General features: G+C 33.4%; 1 protein-coding gene across 2 annotated transcripts in view; it reads left to right on the top strand.

Moving 5' to 3' along the window:
• Positions 1-15,502, top strand: part of LOC126882825 (facilitated trehalose transporter Tret1-like) — a 55,786-nt gene extending 40,284 nt beyond the window's left edge. For both annotated transcript variants that reach the window (XM_050647919.1, XM_050647918.1), the window contains 2 exons: positions 10,727-10,927; positions 14,122-15,502. In XM_050647919.1, the coding sequence (XP_050503876.1) occupies positions 10,774-10,927; positions 14,122-15,461 (1,494 nt within the window). In that variant the 5' untranslated portion in view covers positions 10,727-10,773 and the 3' untranslated portion in view covers positions 15,462-15,502. The remainder of the gene's footprint in view (positions 1-10,726; positions 10,928-14,121) is intronic.
• Positions 15,503-16,448: the final 946 nt, after the last annotated feature.

Here is a 16,448-nt window from a genome sequence, read left to right as displayed (position 1 = left end):
ACTTAACCTTTTTTGGTTTTAGAACCTACTCTTCACAACCCAATAGGTTCCAAAACGCTCGAGTGACTGCACATTTAGCATACTTTCCTCCCCTACTATTATTATGTAGTGGAAAATTTACTACTCAAATTTATTATCAACCAGTGTTCAATAAAATCACATACGTTATTATAATATTCAATATCAGCATTCATAATTATTTTAAGTCTATAAGCAAGTAATTAAATTCATCAAATTTTGCCGTTATTCTGGTAGTTGACGTGTTAATAAATAAAGTAGAAAAAAATATTAATAAATGTAATTGGACGACATTTTTCAAGTCTGATCTATCACGTCGTTTATAGACAATAATTATAGCTAACGATTTATTCTTTTTTTATGCATTTTTACATTATTTATTAAATTGTGGAATGTACTTATAAATAGGTGTTTGATTTTTTATCACCCCCAGGCATAAATAATTAAATGCTCTCTTTAATTTAAATATAATATTTTTTTCTTCTTTCTCTTTAAACCGTTTAATCTGCTAATATCATTTTTCCGTACGTGTTTTCGGCGGCTTTCTCTTGGGTATATTTCTAGTTGTCTTTCTCTTCCTTAACTGATTATATTATTATCTCGCTTCTCATTTCTTCTTTACAGGCCTCTTCGGGAACCGTATGGGGGCTGCAAAATCCACACTAACTTTGAGGTCTATGAGTTACTAACCACGCCGAAAAGTTTATTTGATCTTATAGAACTCGTTGATTTGGACACGAATCTGCTTGAAATCTCTCTTTCTCCTGTCGTTTCCCCATTACTGAGGATCGTGATTTCTTCCAATATTCCTATCAATGTTTCTCCATTGGTCTCTATCTTCAGCTGCTCTAAGAGCTTCGCAGAATGAGTTTCCAGCTGAATGCTTTATTTGGTCAGACCATCTAGTTGGTGATCGTTCTCTTGATCTTCTCCCCGGAACGTTTCCAGAAACAATTAATCTCTCCAAACTGTCGTCACCTCTGCAAACCACTTGACCAAAGAATTGCAGAATTCGTTGCAGACATATTGTAGACAACTTTATTTTAATATTGAGTTGGTTTAGAATGGAAACGTTTGTCCAATGAGCTGTCCAAGGTATGCGCAGCATTCTTCTCCAGCACCACATCTCAAAGGCACCAATTTTTTGGCGCTCGCATGCGCGTAGAGTACAAGTCTCTGCTCCGTATAGAAATATTGAGAATACAAGGGCATTCACCAGTCTCATCTTAATATTTTGAGAGATAGATCTGTCTTTCCAAACTTTAGTTAGGCGACTCATCGCTATTTTTTGCCATACCAATACGTGTCCGAACTTCTGCTTCACAGTTACCATCGTTAGTTATACTAGACCCGAGATAAACAAATGTGTTTACTATCTGGTATTCCTGTAATATGTTAGTCAGTTGAATAGTGTCAAATCTGTCGACCACCATTATTTTTGTCTTAGCTTTATTTATTTTCAGAACAACTTTATTGCTTTCGTACTCAACTGTTCGCAGAAGATCAAACATTTCTTGCTCATTTGCTGCTATAAGTGTAGTGTCATCAGCAATTCTTAAATTGGAGATTTTCCTACCAGCTACTGTTACTCCACCGGCCCATCCTTCTAAAACCATCCTCATGACATGTTCACCATAAATGTTAAATAAGTCAGGTGACAACACGCATCCTTGTCTAACACCTCTCTTGGTCTTGAATTGGTTTGAGAACTTCTGGTCTAGTCGTACTGTCGCTATATTAAACTGGTACAGATTTTTTGATAAGTGTCACCAAATGCATTGGTGCGCTCATTTCTATTAAAATTGACCACATATTTACCCAGCTTACACAATCAAATGCCTTTTGGTAGTCAACGAAGCATATATAATCATAGGAACTTGAAATTCTCTAGACTTTTCAATGAGTTGTCTCAGGTTCAGGATTTGTTCCCTTGTACCTTTACCCTTTACAATCCCCGCTTGTTCTTGAGGTATTTGGTAATATAGATAGGTTAATAGGTTGCTTGGAATGCACAATAAAAAAAAAACACGAAAAATATCGCCAAATAAAGGCTGACCAAGAATAGACCATGAGACGGACCTAGAAAACTTTGGTTATAAAATGTCTAGAATGATCTAAGGATTATAGACGGTCAGATTTCAGACGAAGTTCAAACATGATTTTATTTCTTGTCCCTTTGTGAGTACCTACTGAAATATTAAATCAAGAAGAGTAAAATATGTGAAAACTTTGGGATTTTCTTGGGAATCTACGTGAAAATTGAATTCGCTTTTAAAGAAAATCACATGTGCTGTGAGGATTTCCTCTCTTATGCCATTTTACCAATAGATAGAGGAGCATTGATTCTCTCTTTGAAAATTTTAGCCTAAGGGCTACTGGTAGGTACTCTAAAGGTGTTCATTATGACCTAAACATTAGGGTGGAACGAAAGAGGTCAAAAAAATAAAAAAAAAATAAAAATTCTTGTGGCTATCGTTTAAAAGTTGTGTCAGGTGATGAAAACAATTGGTGTGGGAGCATTTTGAAATAAAAAAATATCTTGAGGTTCCATATTGAATTTGAATAATGAAAACGAAAAAATTATTTTTGTCGGAAAAATCAATATGGCTCCGATAAAATTTCAATGATCGTGTTTTACCAACTAAGTGTGAGATTCTTTATTCGTAATGAACTTAAGTTGACAAATAATATCTAATAAAGATCCATCTATCGCCGACGCGACGTCTTAAATGCCGTTGCAACAAAGGTAGAACAAATACGAATAAAGCTTCTATTCCAACATTATCGCATTCAAGATATGATTAAAAATATTTATACAGAGTATCAAAATCTTAAGCGATACACAAAAACTCAGCAAGCATCTGATTCATACAAAGAAAGATTTGCCAGTTTCAAAAGGAGTGTGAAAAGTTATTGAATATCGCGGCTTGCAAGTGCAACATGACTGGAACTGTGTGTGTGAACTTGTGATAAAATTAACAAAGTACCACAAAATGAGCGAATTTTTCTTCAAGATCAACTATCCTGTCGAAAAATGGCAATTGGACCAGTGGATATTGCAGCATCTGCAGCAATAAGGAAGAAAATGGAAAGAACCATGAAGGCATGTTGAAGGTTCTTAAAGCATGTACCGTTCCTCTAATCGTTCCATAAGTAGCAGCTTGTCTGACTGAAATTCTTATGATCCAGATGATCATGAATAAGAATTCATTGCTCCTTTGTCAACGGTTAAAGTCCAACCATCTACGTCACAAATACTGCGGTACCTCACTTTAATGGCTAGTATGCTTATTTCATTGCAATAAGCTACCTCTACGTCATTTAATTCAACAGTTAGATGGACGCACCAGTGGAAAACTTGGTTTTTCAGGACCAATAGGGAAACTTCTGAAACGCTTTGAAGAGAAGGCTGTCGTTGATTTTGTCGCAATAGAAAACAACTTAGCAATATTATTAGAAACAACAGAACTTAGTACCGATTAGAAGTACTTGTACCGAATCAGTCAAGCAGTTGCTGCGGGAAAATGTCCTAATGATTTGAGCCTTAAAAAACCTGGGAAAATATCACACCCGAGGTGGCTGATATTTGCTAATCGGTTGCTTCGATTGTATGTTGAAACTGAATGTCCCAGCCCCCAATTAATTATGTTAGTAATATTAAGTTTCGTCCAAAAGTGTATGCACCAGTTTGGTTTTATATAAAACTGTATCCTAGCTGTTCTGATGGTTCAAAACATTTATGGCGAATGATCCATTATTCACCATTTCTACCAGTTAACCAAAGAAAAATTGTCGATGCGGTTATCCAAAGGAATGCTTATTTTGCCCATCCCGAAAATGTACTACTCGGTATGATGAAAGATGAACGAAAACATATACGGGATCCAGGACTACGCAGAGTGCCGAAAGCTAGAGAATATCAGAAAGAAAAAAAGATGCGGAGATTAAAAATACCTAAATTAAATTTTAGTGCTGCAGTTTATAATGACTTGATTTCTATTTTTGAATTCAAAGTTACGGCTCCTCCTTTGCTAAAACATATTTCCAATGAAGATGTAAGGGATATGATTGATTCTGGAAATTACAACAACATAGAGGTCTTAAACTGTCCTTGTCATACAAAATCCGTGGAAAGAACTGTTAAGTTAGTAACTGAAGCATCTGCTGCTGTTTGTCGACCCGAATCAAGGGTCTTTTATTCGTTCAAAGTTGCAGTCTAGAAATATTATGCCGTTTTGTAACACAAAATCAGACTACCAACCTTAAAATGTATATTGTATCATAAAAGAATTATTTAGATTCAAATAACTGACAAAAAAATAAATGTTTTAAATTTTATTTTTTTTGTTATTCCCAAAAATTTAAATTTAATATGGAACCTGAAGATAGGGTCCAATACAGAAAATATTTCTTACAGTTTTATTATACATCAAAACACAACTTTTTCGCACTAGCCCCATAAAGACTTCGAATTTTTCGTTCCACCCTACTATACATGTAATAGAAATCTTCGGTACACAATATGTTTGGGTGGTGTCATACACCACCCATTATATTGTAGCTATCCTATTGGATAACAAAAGAAAAGAGAAATATGGAACCATTAACACGTCAAATGCCAAAGTCTCGACGTTGGGCGACATTTTGTGTATCACGACAAATTAAACTAACATAAAAATATACTTGGTGCTACGTTATTTTCGGAATGCCTCGGTAGCTACTAAGTCTCAGAAACCTAGGGGGTGGGTTCTTAAAAATACTTTAAATATAATAGAAATTGAATTGCTCGGGGGGCGCCATTGGATAAAAAGAAAATGAAAGACGAAACATGATGATGAACATGATGAACGTAAAGCTTAAAAAATAACTCAAGTAAAAAGTTAATAAAAACATATAGTTATCATAAGATACAATCCTATTTACATAAATATAGATACAACATGACCTACCTTAGTGTTCTCAGTGAAATATCGTTTAGGACCAAGAGAAAAGGATAAGATAATAATTAATAGTCAAAAAACATTATTGCAAATGAAACAAATTCTTATTAAAATAAAAAATAAAAAATAAAATGATGGATCTATTGTCTGCGTACAATATAAGAGATCCTATTTTCAAAAAGATAGAAATTAAAAAAAAAATACCTTGCTATATAGTCCTGTCCTTATTCTTTAGTTATTTTTCGGGTGTAACTACAATGATATTACTTATGCAAGAAAGTATGTTGTCTCGCATATTTAAAATGCGTTTATCTGATAACGGTTGAGTTTAGCGAGATGAATGTAGTATACCTTTTTTAAGTAAAAATATTAAGAGAATAAAGGTTTTGATTCAAAAAGTATGTAGAGTGGGTAATAGAAAAATAACTGAGTAATAATAAATGAGCGCTGAAAGGCGTATGTGGCGTCCTCTCGGTAATACATAACTTTTTTTGTGGCGAATTTAGATTTTTCGTCCAAAAAAACCCTGCTTATCAAATTTCGTGTGAACGTGAATAATGATTTAACTTTTCCTCTTTTTCAGGCTGTGTAGAACTTATTTACAAACGAAATATAGCTATTTGTATAACAAGGGACGAAAGTGCTACTTTTCCTCCCGAGAATGAAGTTTACTGCCCAACGCGTAGCGGAGGGCAGTAATCATTCATGGGAGGAAAAGGCACTTTACTTCCATGTTATACATATGGTTTTTCCACCTTCGTCAAATACCAAGTCATTTTTTCATTTTTACTTCATTTATTTATGTAACTAACCAACAAAATTTATTAGAACTAAAACTAACAAGTAGGTACAATATAACTGTCCACTGTCAAATATGTCAAATTGTTAATGTAAATATTGTTAAATCAAAATAACAATTTACTCTTATTTACCATTCTGCAAAATACAGGGTGTTTTATAAATAAACGTTACAATGTATAGATACTTACGTAAAAGAAAATAGATATTGTACAGGGCGTCAATAAGTTATACTTCGTGAATGAAATACCATGATGTCACTTTTTCTTTTCCTCCCTAGGGAGGAAAAGTACAACTTTTCTCCCTACAATCAGGTCCGGAAAAGTATACTTTCGGTAGAGGTAGGTGGAAAAGTTATTTACCTGATATAGGTACCTATATTACTTTTATTTAGGTGATGCTGTCAACCTGGTGATTGAATTCGATGACGAGAAAAAGGCTTTAATAGGTGCGGTTAGCAAAATAAGAAGAGGTGAGGAAAGTTCTGTGAAAGAAGCTAAGGAAAAATTAATTTTACGGCTAACAGGGCAAATAAATTATTTAGTTTCTTTCGAAGAATTAAAGGCTGTACAAAAACTCGTAGTCCCGATAAAACCCAGCATAGATGCTATAAGAAATCAAAAAGATATCAATTTGGGTTTTCCATCCACATCCAGAATACCCTCCAATAAAAAAATTATACCCCAAAGAAAATTTTTTCCAACAAAAAAAAATAAAAGAGGAAAAGAAAAGTTCAAATTTGCAAAAGCCGTCCTCAGAAGAAGCCAATATGCTATCTATAAAAGTTTTAATTCAAAAATAAATTATTTTTTTATGTGTCACTACATATATGTTTTAAACTAAGTTTTGTTTTATTTTTTGAGAAAAAATAAAAATACAGTACTTTTTTTGAAATGCTATTTTCCGAATAGTTTATAAAATTTCTTACGTTCGATATAGTGCGGCAGATTAGTGCAAATATTATAAGAATTGCACATTTAATGATACAAGCATATAATTTGGTCTACATATACTGCACATACAACGGTTCAAATTTAGATATGAGGCCATCTCAGATTTTGCTTTTTACAATAATGGCAGTCGTTCCAATTGGGCGACTATACATATGTGACTAAAAGCACGATATCTTTTGAATGAAAAGTCCGATTTCAACCAAATTTGGTACATAGGTTCTTTTTGTTATAATAATAATAATATCGTATGGCATTTTTGCCGGGGAGATCCTTTCGGATAGTTCCGGCGCCATTTACATCTTTAACCCTGTTTTAAGTAACTAGTGCCGATGTACACTAGCCCAGGGGGACCGACGGCTTTACGTGCTCTCCGAGGCACGGTGAGACGGCTCGTATCATTATTGGAAATGAAAATGGTTTGTCTTTGGCAGGGCTAAACCCACGTCTACTGGCGTATGAGGCCAGCGTTTATGCCGTTACTCCACGGCCGCTCACACATTTTTGTGATTTACAAGACCGATGACGTGAACTGGAAGAGTCGGTTTACGAAAAGTTGTGTTTTTCCTGGTTTTTTATCTAAAACTATTTTATATTATGTAGATAATTTATTTTCAATTTTTTCACCCTGTATATATTAATTTTTCAAAATAATAATACCACCATTGAAAACAGCGTAAGAATATGTTTTAGGAAATATTTTGAACTTTTTAGTTATGTTAGTTTCCATTTAATAAATGCATAACGTATCTTCACATATACCTATGTGTGGCAGATTCGTGCAGATATTATAAGAATTATTGTACATTTAATGGTAGAAGCATATAATTTGGACCACATATACTACACATACACAAGTTCAAATTTAGATATGAGGCCATCTCTAATTTTTGCCTTTTACAAAAATGACGAGCATTCCAAATTGGCGGTTGGCGAATGGATTTAGTGTCCGCAGTCATATAAACCCAAACAAACAAATTGGCGGCTATATATATGTGACTAATAGCACGATAACTTTTGAACGAAAAGTCCGATTTTACCCAAATTTGGCATCAAGGTTCTTTTTTTGATGAATAAGATCGAGGTCTTGAACCAGAAGAATTAGTTTACCAGAAGTTGTGTTTTTACTGTTTTCTTTTATGTAAAAATTTGTTGTTTTTTTTTCTTCCGTTTCGCCCTGTATATATTAATTTTCCAAAAAGGTAATACCGCCATTAAAAAAAGTGTAAAATATTTTTTAGGAAAGATTTTGAACTTTTTAGTTATTATGTTAATTATCATTTAATAAATGCATAACGTATCTTCACGTGTACGTTCTGTATCTTCATTTTGAATGCCCGCCATTTTTGTAAAGAACAAAATCTGAGATGGCCTCATATCTAAATTTGAATCTTTGTATGTGTAGTGTGTGTGGTCCAAATTGTATGCTTTTACCGTTAAATGCACAATAATTCTTATATTATTATTATTATTATTATTATTTGCACGAATCTGCCGCACATAAGTTCATAGGTACATGTGAAGATACGTTATGCATTTATTAATTGGTAATTAACATAACTAAAGAGTTCAAAATATTTCCTAAAAAATATCTTTACGCTCTTTTCAACGCCGGTATTAACTTTTTGAAAAATTAAAATTTACAGGGTGAAAGAATTGGTAAAAAACATGTTTTTGTATAAAAATAAGGAAAAGCACAACTTCTGGTAAATCGGTTCTTCCGGTTCAAGACATTGGTCTTACACATCAAAAAAGGAACCTACATACCAAATTTGGTTGAAATCGGATTTTTCGTTCAAAAGTTATCGTGGTATTAATCACATATGTATAGTCGCCATTTTGAATGCCCGCCATTTTTGTAAAAGGTAAAATCTGAATTGGCCTTATATCTTTTGAACCATAATATGTGTAGTATATACGGTCCAAATTATATGCTTCTACCATTAAATTCACAATAATTCTTATAATATTTGCACGAATCTGCCACACATAGGTACATGTAAAGATACGTTATGCATTCATTAAATGGTAATTAACATAACTAAAAAGTTCAAAATATTTTCTAAAAAATAATTTTACGCTCTTTTCGATTGCGGTATTACCTTTTTGAAAAATTAATATATAGTTACAGAGGGAAAAAAATTGAAAAAAACATATTTTAACATATACAACCAGTAAAAACACAACTTTTAGTAAACCGATTCTTCTGGTTCACCACATACAACTTGTAAATAAAAAAAGGACCTATATACCAAATTTGGTTGAGATCGGACTTTTCGTTCAAAAGTTATGGTATTATTAAACATATATGTATAGCCGCCAATGTGACTGCCGGTCATTTTTGTAAAAGGAAAATCTGAGATGGCCTCATATCTAAATTTGAACCTCTATATGTGTAGTATATGTGGTCCAAATTATATGCTTGTATCATTAAATGTGCAACTGTTTCACATATCGACCGCACTAATAATAAAGTTAAAGTGAACTTTAAATTTAAAAAAAGACTAAGTTTTCACTCTAATGGCATATAACATATCCCACCAGAATGAAAACAATGGGAACCTTCTCTGGTTACACCTCCGAGGCTTCTACAATTTGCAAGCCATACGGATGCTGAGACTAAGGAAGATGAGGGAATTCTACAATTTACAATTCACGTCACATCTGCTCAGCGCGGTAAAGTTCCAACGAGACTGGTTCCCTTCATACTCCACACAGAGTAAATGTAAATCAAAAATGAATAACCATTTTCAATTTCGTTGCAAAACGAAAATACAGCCGAACCATATTCCAGTCCAATCAGAGAGTGCCGCAAATGACGTGAATTGTAAATTGTAGAATTCCCTCATCTTCCTTAGTCTCAGCATCCGTATGGCTTGCAAATTGTAGAAGCCTCGGAGGTGTAACCAGAGAAGGTTCCCATTGTTTTCATTCTGGTGGGATATGTTATATGCCATTAGAGTGAAAACTTAGTCTTTTGCTAGCAGTTGCCGCTAGGGCATCTATGCCATTTCGTTCGTTGCAATTCGGGACTGCACGCTGGGGTTTGTTTTGGTTGGATCAGGGAGAGCAGCATATGTGCCTCCTGATGAGAGACTAATAAGTTTCGAAACCGGTAGAGGTGCTTGCGGCACTCTCTGATTGGACTGGAATATGGTTCGGCTGTATTTTCGTTTTGCAACGAAATTGAAAATGGTTATTCATTTTTTATTTAAATTTAAAGTTTTCTTTAACTGTAACAATTAATTGCATTGTTAAAGGTACCCAATTTACCTATATTATAAATTCAAGCGTTAGTCAAAATTCTAAATGCTCAGGAAATAATAACAACTTGTATTGAAAACAACATATTGTGCAATTTGAAAATAAAAAACCTATTTGCGACATAGGTAACAAAACAACATGCTTTGTTACCTATTTTAAAAAAAACTCTCCATCATGCTCCATGAGAAAAGGAAATAAAACTAATTTCATCCTTTTCGTGTCAGATGGCGTAGCTACTTTTGCTATAACTACTCAATGCTTAGCTACTCTACCTACCTACATACAATTTGTATTATTTTATCAAAAAAACAAGCATTTACTCTGCAAATTGTATGTTTTGCTTTGCATTTTCATATGAAAATACCGCGGTATTTATCTTGTACTTTTTTTGAACTAGGTGCAATACTTGGTAATAGTATTATTAATAAAAAAATTATATAAAAATACAATGTTAAAAAGTTTAAAATAATATTAGCAATATTAAAAACTTTAATATATTATATTATATTAGTATATTATGAATCAGTAGAAACGATTATATTTAAATTTGTTAAATTATAACTCCACTATAAATATGGTTGTGTGAAGCGTGGCTCGAAGCCGTGGAATTTACGAGACTAGCTCGGTCTGTAGATTTTTGTTAAATTTTGTAGCGGTAAATCATTTTCGGAGTGAATGATTAGTATATTAAATGTGTTATTAATCTACCCACAGATGTTTATATAATTTTAAACTATTTTAATTCCATTTTTACAGAGAAGATGTGTACGAAAAATTGAACTCACCAAAAAATTCTCACAAAGATGAGCCGTAAATCAGTTTACAATGAAGAAAATAAACCAGAAGTACAGGAAGTGACCTATGTTGGTGAAGAAACTGAATGTGAACATGAACTTAAACCTGAAAATGAACCTAAAAAAAGTAACACATTATTCTTATATTGCACGATAATATTGTGTGAGTATATTTTAGTAAAGTATTTTTTAAAAAGGTAGTGTTAAGAATATGTTTTTTTATAATTTAATCGTATTTTTTCTTCTGCGATTGGGATTCGTTGTCATATTGTTTCTAGTAGATGTTGGCCATCGGAAGTGCGAAATTACCTGTTTATTCCATATGATCCTTAAATTAAATGTTCTCTTTTTCCGCTCGGTATGCCTGTATGCAGCAGGCTGCCAATTTAAAATAGAGCTTAGCAAGACACAATGCCCGACTGAAGGATAAAAGATGGAATCACGAAATACAAAGGCCACAAATCAGAAGGGCTGATGATATTAAGACTATTGGAGGACACAACTGGAAACAGGTGGAGCAAAATCGAAAACCCTGGATTGAGTTGGGGGAGGCCTATGTTCAAATTTGGATTACTTAAGGATGAAGAAGAAGAAGAATGCCTGTATCTTTTGCACGGGTCAGAATCAATCTCATACTTTACGAGACGCTTCCTGTAATATAAATATTACTTCAAAAACAAAATTAAACTGACCAGGTCTCCGAGTTTAACCCCGTCGATTTTCACTGTACCACCGAGTTTTCGACATCCTGCCTAATATATTCTTCGAGGCTTCAGGGATCTCTGTCTATAGATCCCCCAGATACTACACTCTTCACTACTCACTGGGTTACTGCTGTTGTGGATGGCGAGGTTCACTGACATGGCGCTTGAGTAAGTGTTGTCGCGAAGATGCCTGATGGTGGTATTTGAATTGTTAGGTGGAGCGGACGATGTTTTGTTTAGGAGAGGTTTCCATATCGAAGATAAACAGGTTTCCGTTGAGAATTAATTGCAGTATCAAGTATCTGCTACCTCTCATTACATGTACCAGATATTTAAGTTTTCTCCTTTTTATCATCTTTGTCAAGACCATCACCTTCGTCTTGAACTAATCTGTTTAAGACTTCTACATTTGGAATGCGTTGAACTCATGATATTTTTTTTTCTTAACCTCTAATAATTTGTTTGTCATATTTACCTTCATCATCCAGGCTTCACATCCATATACAGTAATACAAGATGCACATAACATTTTAGAACTTGATTCTTATGCTTTTATTGCAATTTCTGTAAGAGTTTTAATTTCTTCATCAGGACTTAGTGTTTCGTTTATTCAACATCCTAGATATTTAAAATGGTTAACTTCTGTAATCGGCTCACTGTTGACAATATTAGTTTCATAGTTGTTTACTAACCACAAGTAACTTTGTTTTTGATAGGTATATACATATACATAATTATGCCCAGACCAGTATTGGAGCATTCTCTAGTTGCTCCATTTATAAAGAATTAAAGATCTTCGATACTTTAAGCCATTATCGCTGTGTTATAATATGTATATCGCTGATGTAGTTAATATGTTCTTTCCCAATTTGACCTGCACATTGCCCTTCCAAAGATTCATTAAATAATAATTTCTGAGTACAATTTAAACATAATCCGTGATAACACATAACTTTGTCTGACACCTCTTTAAAAAAAATTCTGTTTCTTTTTCATTTACTAGGATAGAACCTTCTTGATTCCTATATAGATGTACAACTCTCGGATCTTTATCATCTATTCCTACCATTTCTAGGTAGTTAAACAGCCTATTATGTTGGACCCTATTAAACGCCTTTTTAAGATCTATAAAGCAGACGTAAACTGGTTTTTGTAGTCGTAGACTTAAACACACGATCTTTAAAGTAATGTTATCATTCAGAACAAAGCTTTCCTTGTTCCCAAACCTTCTCTGGAATCGAATTGTTTGTTTTCCATTGTTTCTTCACTTCTTTCTTCTTTACGTGCCATCTCCGCGACGAAGGATGGCAATCATCGTTGCTATTCTCACTTTTGACACTACAGCCCGAAAGAGTTCGTATGCTGCGCCTTCCTTGAATCTTTCTCTGCATAATTAATTTTAGGAGTTCAAATCTCTCACCACGTGTTATATCACCCAACTATTGAAGTTTTCTTATTTTGATGGAATCCAGTATCTCCCTGCTGTTTTGTATCCTCCTTAGTACTTCCTCATTGGTTATTCTGTCTGTCCAGGAGATTCTCAGCATTCTTCGATACGTCCACATCTCAAATGCTTCCAATCTATTGAGGCATTGTTTATTGAGAGTCCATGTCTCCACACCATACAAAAGAACAGAAAATACATAACATCTTAGTACTCGCTTTCTAAGATCTAGGCTGAGGTCTCTACTACACAATATTTGTTTCATATTAATGAATGCACTTCTAGCCTTTTGTATTCTAATTCGGATTTCTTTGGTATAATCGTTTGTTTCACTAATGTTTGTCCCTAAATAGTTATAATTCTGAACTCGTTCTATCGTCTTATTATTTACGTCGAGATTGATGTTTCAAATATTTTTCTTTGATATAACCATGAATTTCGTTTTCTTTATGTTTAGTGACAGACCAAATCCTTCACTCGTTGTAACAACCTTATCTAAAATTCTTTGTAGATCTGTAATAGTTTCTGCTATTAGTATTGTGTCATCGGCGTATCTAATTTTACATATGGGCAGGCCATTTATTTTTATGCCTGCTACTTCATACTCTAATGCTTTTTTGAATATATATTTTTTGAGTATACATTAAACAGTGATGGCGACAAGACACAGCCCTGTCTAACGCATCTTTTGTTTTTTATTTTATTGGTGTTTAAATTATTTAGTCTTATGACAGCTTATTGTTAATAATACAGATTATTTATTATTCTTATATCTCGTGTGTCGATGTTCTTTGTTCTTAGTAGTTTTATTAACGGATTATGTTTCACCGTATCGAATGCCTAGTTATAATCTAGGAAACAGACATAGATGTCCTGGTTTACATCTAAACATGTCTGTATTAGCACATTTACTGCAAATAATGCTTCTCTGGTTCCTTGAACATTTCTAAATCCGAACTGAGTTTGTCCAATGTCTTGTTCTAACTTTTTGTATATAATACGATGAATAATCTTTAGAAAAACTTTGAGTATGTGGCAAATTAGACTGATGGTACGGTGTTCGCAACATTTTCTGACATTTCTGCTTAATTCTATTAAGAATTAACTTGAGAAGCAGAGAGAGACTTACGTTATTATATCATAATTATCATATTTAAGACTTTAGTTTATATATCATATTGATACCAATATTGATACTTTTTTTTTCAGTACAAATTCCGGTATTTACTGCTGGGTCACACGTAGTATGGAATTCTCCAGTTGTACCCATGTTAATGTCAAACGACAGTCAAAAAAATCCTCTAGGAAGTCCAGCTACCACGGCAGATATATCAGTGATAGCAGGAATGCCAGCTATATCAGGACTTATTGGATCGCTCATATTACCAAAGTTTGCAGATGTTTTGGGACGAAAACTATTTCTACAACTAACGGTTTCCATGATGTTAGTGGGATACATAATATTGACTTTTAGTACAACCGTAACAATGATGTTTATTGCGAAGTTTATAGCAGGCATGTTTACTACTGGTGCACCATCAGTTATACCAATTTATATTACAGAACTCTGTGAGGACCATAACCGGGCAAAATTTGGTTGTTTCATGGGACTCTTTCTTCAACTTGGACATTTTTATACTTTTATTGTAGGTCCTTTATTTAGCTATAGGATGTTTAATTTTCTTATTTCGTCTCCACTCATTCTATTTTTATTATTATTTATATTCTTCCCTGAAAGCCCTGTTTACTTGTTTTCCAAAGGAAAGCGAACCCAATGTGAAAAAGTTTTAAGAAAACTTAGAAGTGATAAAAGTAGCAACGAAATCAGAAATGATATAGAAAAGTTAGACGACGTTTTAAAATCCAAACAGTATATTAAAAAAAGCTTTAATCTTATAACCCTATTTAAGACTAAAGAGAGCCGAATGGGGCTTTTTTTAGCTTTACTGCCAGTCACAGTGCAGCATCTTTCGGGAGTTTCCGTAATTATATCTTTCATGGCCCCATTCTTTGATTCAGCAGGTACTGGCTTCTCTGGTTACAAAGTAGCTATGATTGTGTCCGTAGTTAAAATATCTTGTATAAGTTTTACTTCAGCTATAATTGAACGAGTGGGTCGAAAGAGGATGCTACTGATTTCTGCACTGGGGACAGGGATTCCTTTGTTTGTGTTAGGATGGTTCTTCTATTTAAAATATATAAATTCTCAAATAATTCATCACCTTCAGTGGTTGCCTCTTTTATTGGTGCTTTCGAACGTTGGATTTTATTCTCTCGGGCTGGGTCCAATTCCAACAGCTATCATGCACGAAATGTTTACTCCTGAGAAGAGAGCGGTTGCAGGAAGTTTTATCAACACTTTTACTTGTTTACTTATTTTTAGTTTAACTTCTACTTACCCCATTATCGCAGCCACTATTGGAACTCATTGGGCAGTGTGGTTATACAGTGTTAGTTGTTTGGTAGGTGCAGGTATGATTTATAAATTTTTGCCACAGACTAATGGTAAGAGTTTAAGTGAAATTCAAGAACTTTTAAAACAATATTAGTTGTGTACAATTTTATTAAATAAAATATTAGTAAATTATAATATGTTTTTATTATTTCCAAAAACATAAGAAGGGGGAAGGTAAGGAATTCTCAACTGGAAAACGTTATACGAATTTGTTATAAAATCTGTAAACCCATAAAAAAGGTTGTACATTAATAGAAATCGAGTCTGTCACAAATCTTCTTTAACCCGCTAGTGGTCGTTACATGAGATTTTCTCTGACGGTTTCAGAAAATTGCGCACAACTTTTTTTCTGGGAAATTATACGCGCTGTAGTTCCTTCTAGTGTCCTAAATATCCTCCCTCGACAATCTAATAGACTCGTCCGCTCAGATAGTGACTCATATCAGTTTTCTTAGTATCTCGCTATTGTTCTGAAGCTATTTTCTTGTGGGATTTTTATAGTCTACTATTTTCAATGTCAAATAAGCCACAATGTTACCAAAAAAAAAGGTTTTATTAACGTTTCGAAGCCCAAATCGGGTTTCGTTGTCAAAATACAAAATACTACTAAAATTAACAAAAGTGTAGTTGCTAAGTAAAAAAATTATTCTAATAATTTATTTAATCTGACTCATTTATATTGGCAATTCAGACGTATATTATACATTTTAAAATAGAAGGCTTTAAAATGATATCGCCAATATTTATGAGTTACGTTCCTGTTACGACTTTACTAAAAGATAAATAAAATATTCAATAAAATAATATTTAATAAAATCTTTTAGTAAAGTCATCTCAGGAACGCAACTCATAAATATTGGCAATATCATTTTAAAGTCTTCTACTTTAAAGAGTATAATATACGTCTGAATTACCAATATGGTCAGATTAAATAAATTATTAGAAAACATTTTTAACTTAGCAACAACATTTTTGTTTATTTTAGTAGTATTTTGTATTTTGACAACGAAACCCGATTTTGGCTTCGAAACGTTAATAAAATCATTTTTTTGGTAAAATTATGGCTTATTTCCCATTGAAA

Source organism: Diabrotica virgifera, chromosome 3 (assembly GCF_917563875.1).
Source record: "Diabrotica virgifera virgifera chromosome 3, PGI_DIABVI_V3a".
Classification (NCBI taxonomy): domain Eukaryota; kingdom Metazoa; phylum Arthropoda; class Insecta; order Coleoptera; family Chrysomelidae; genus Diabrotica; species Diabrotica virgifera.
This window is presented reverse-complemented; position numbering and strand designations above follow the sequence as displayed.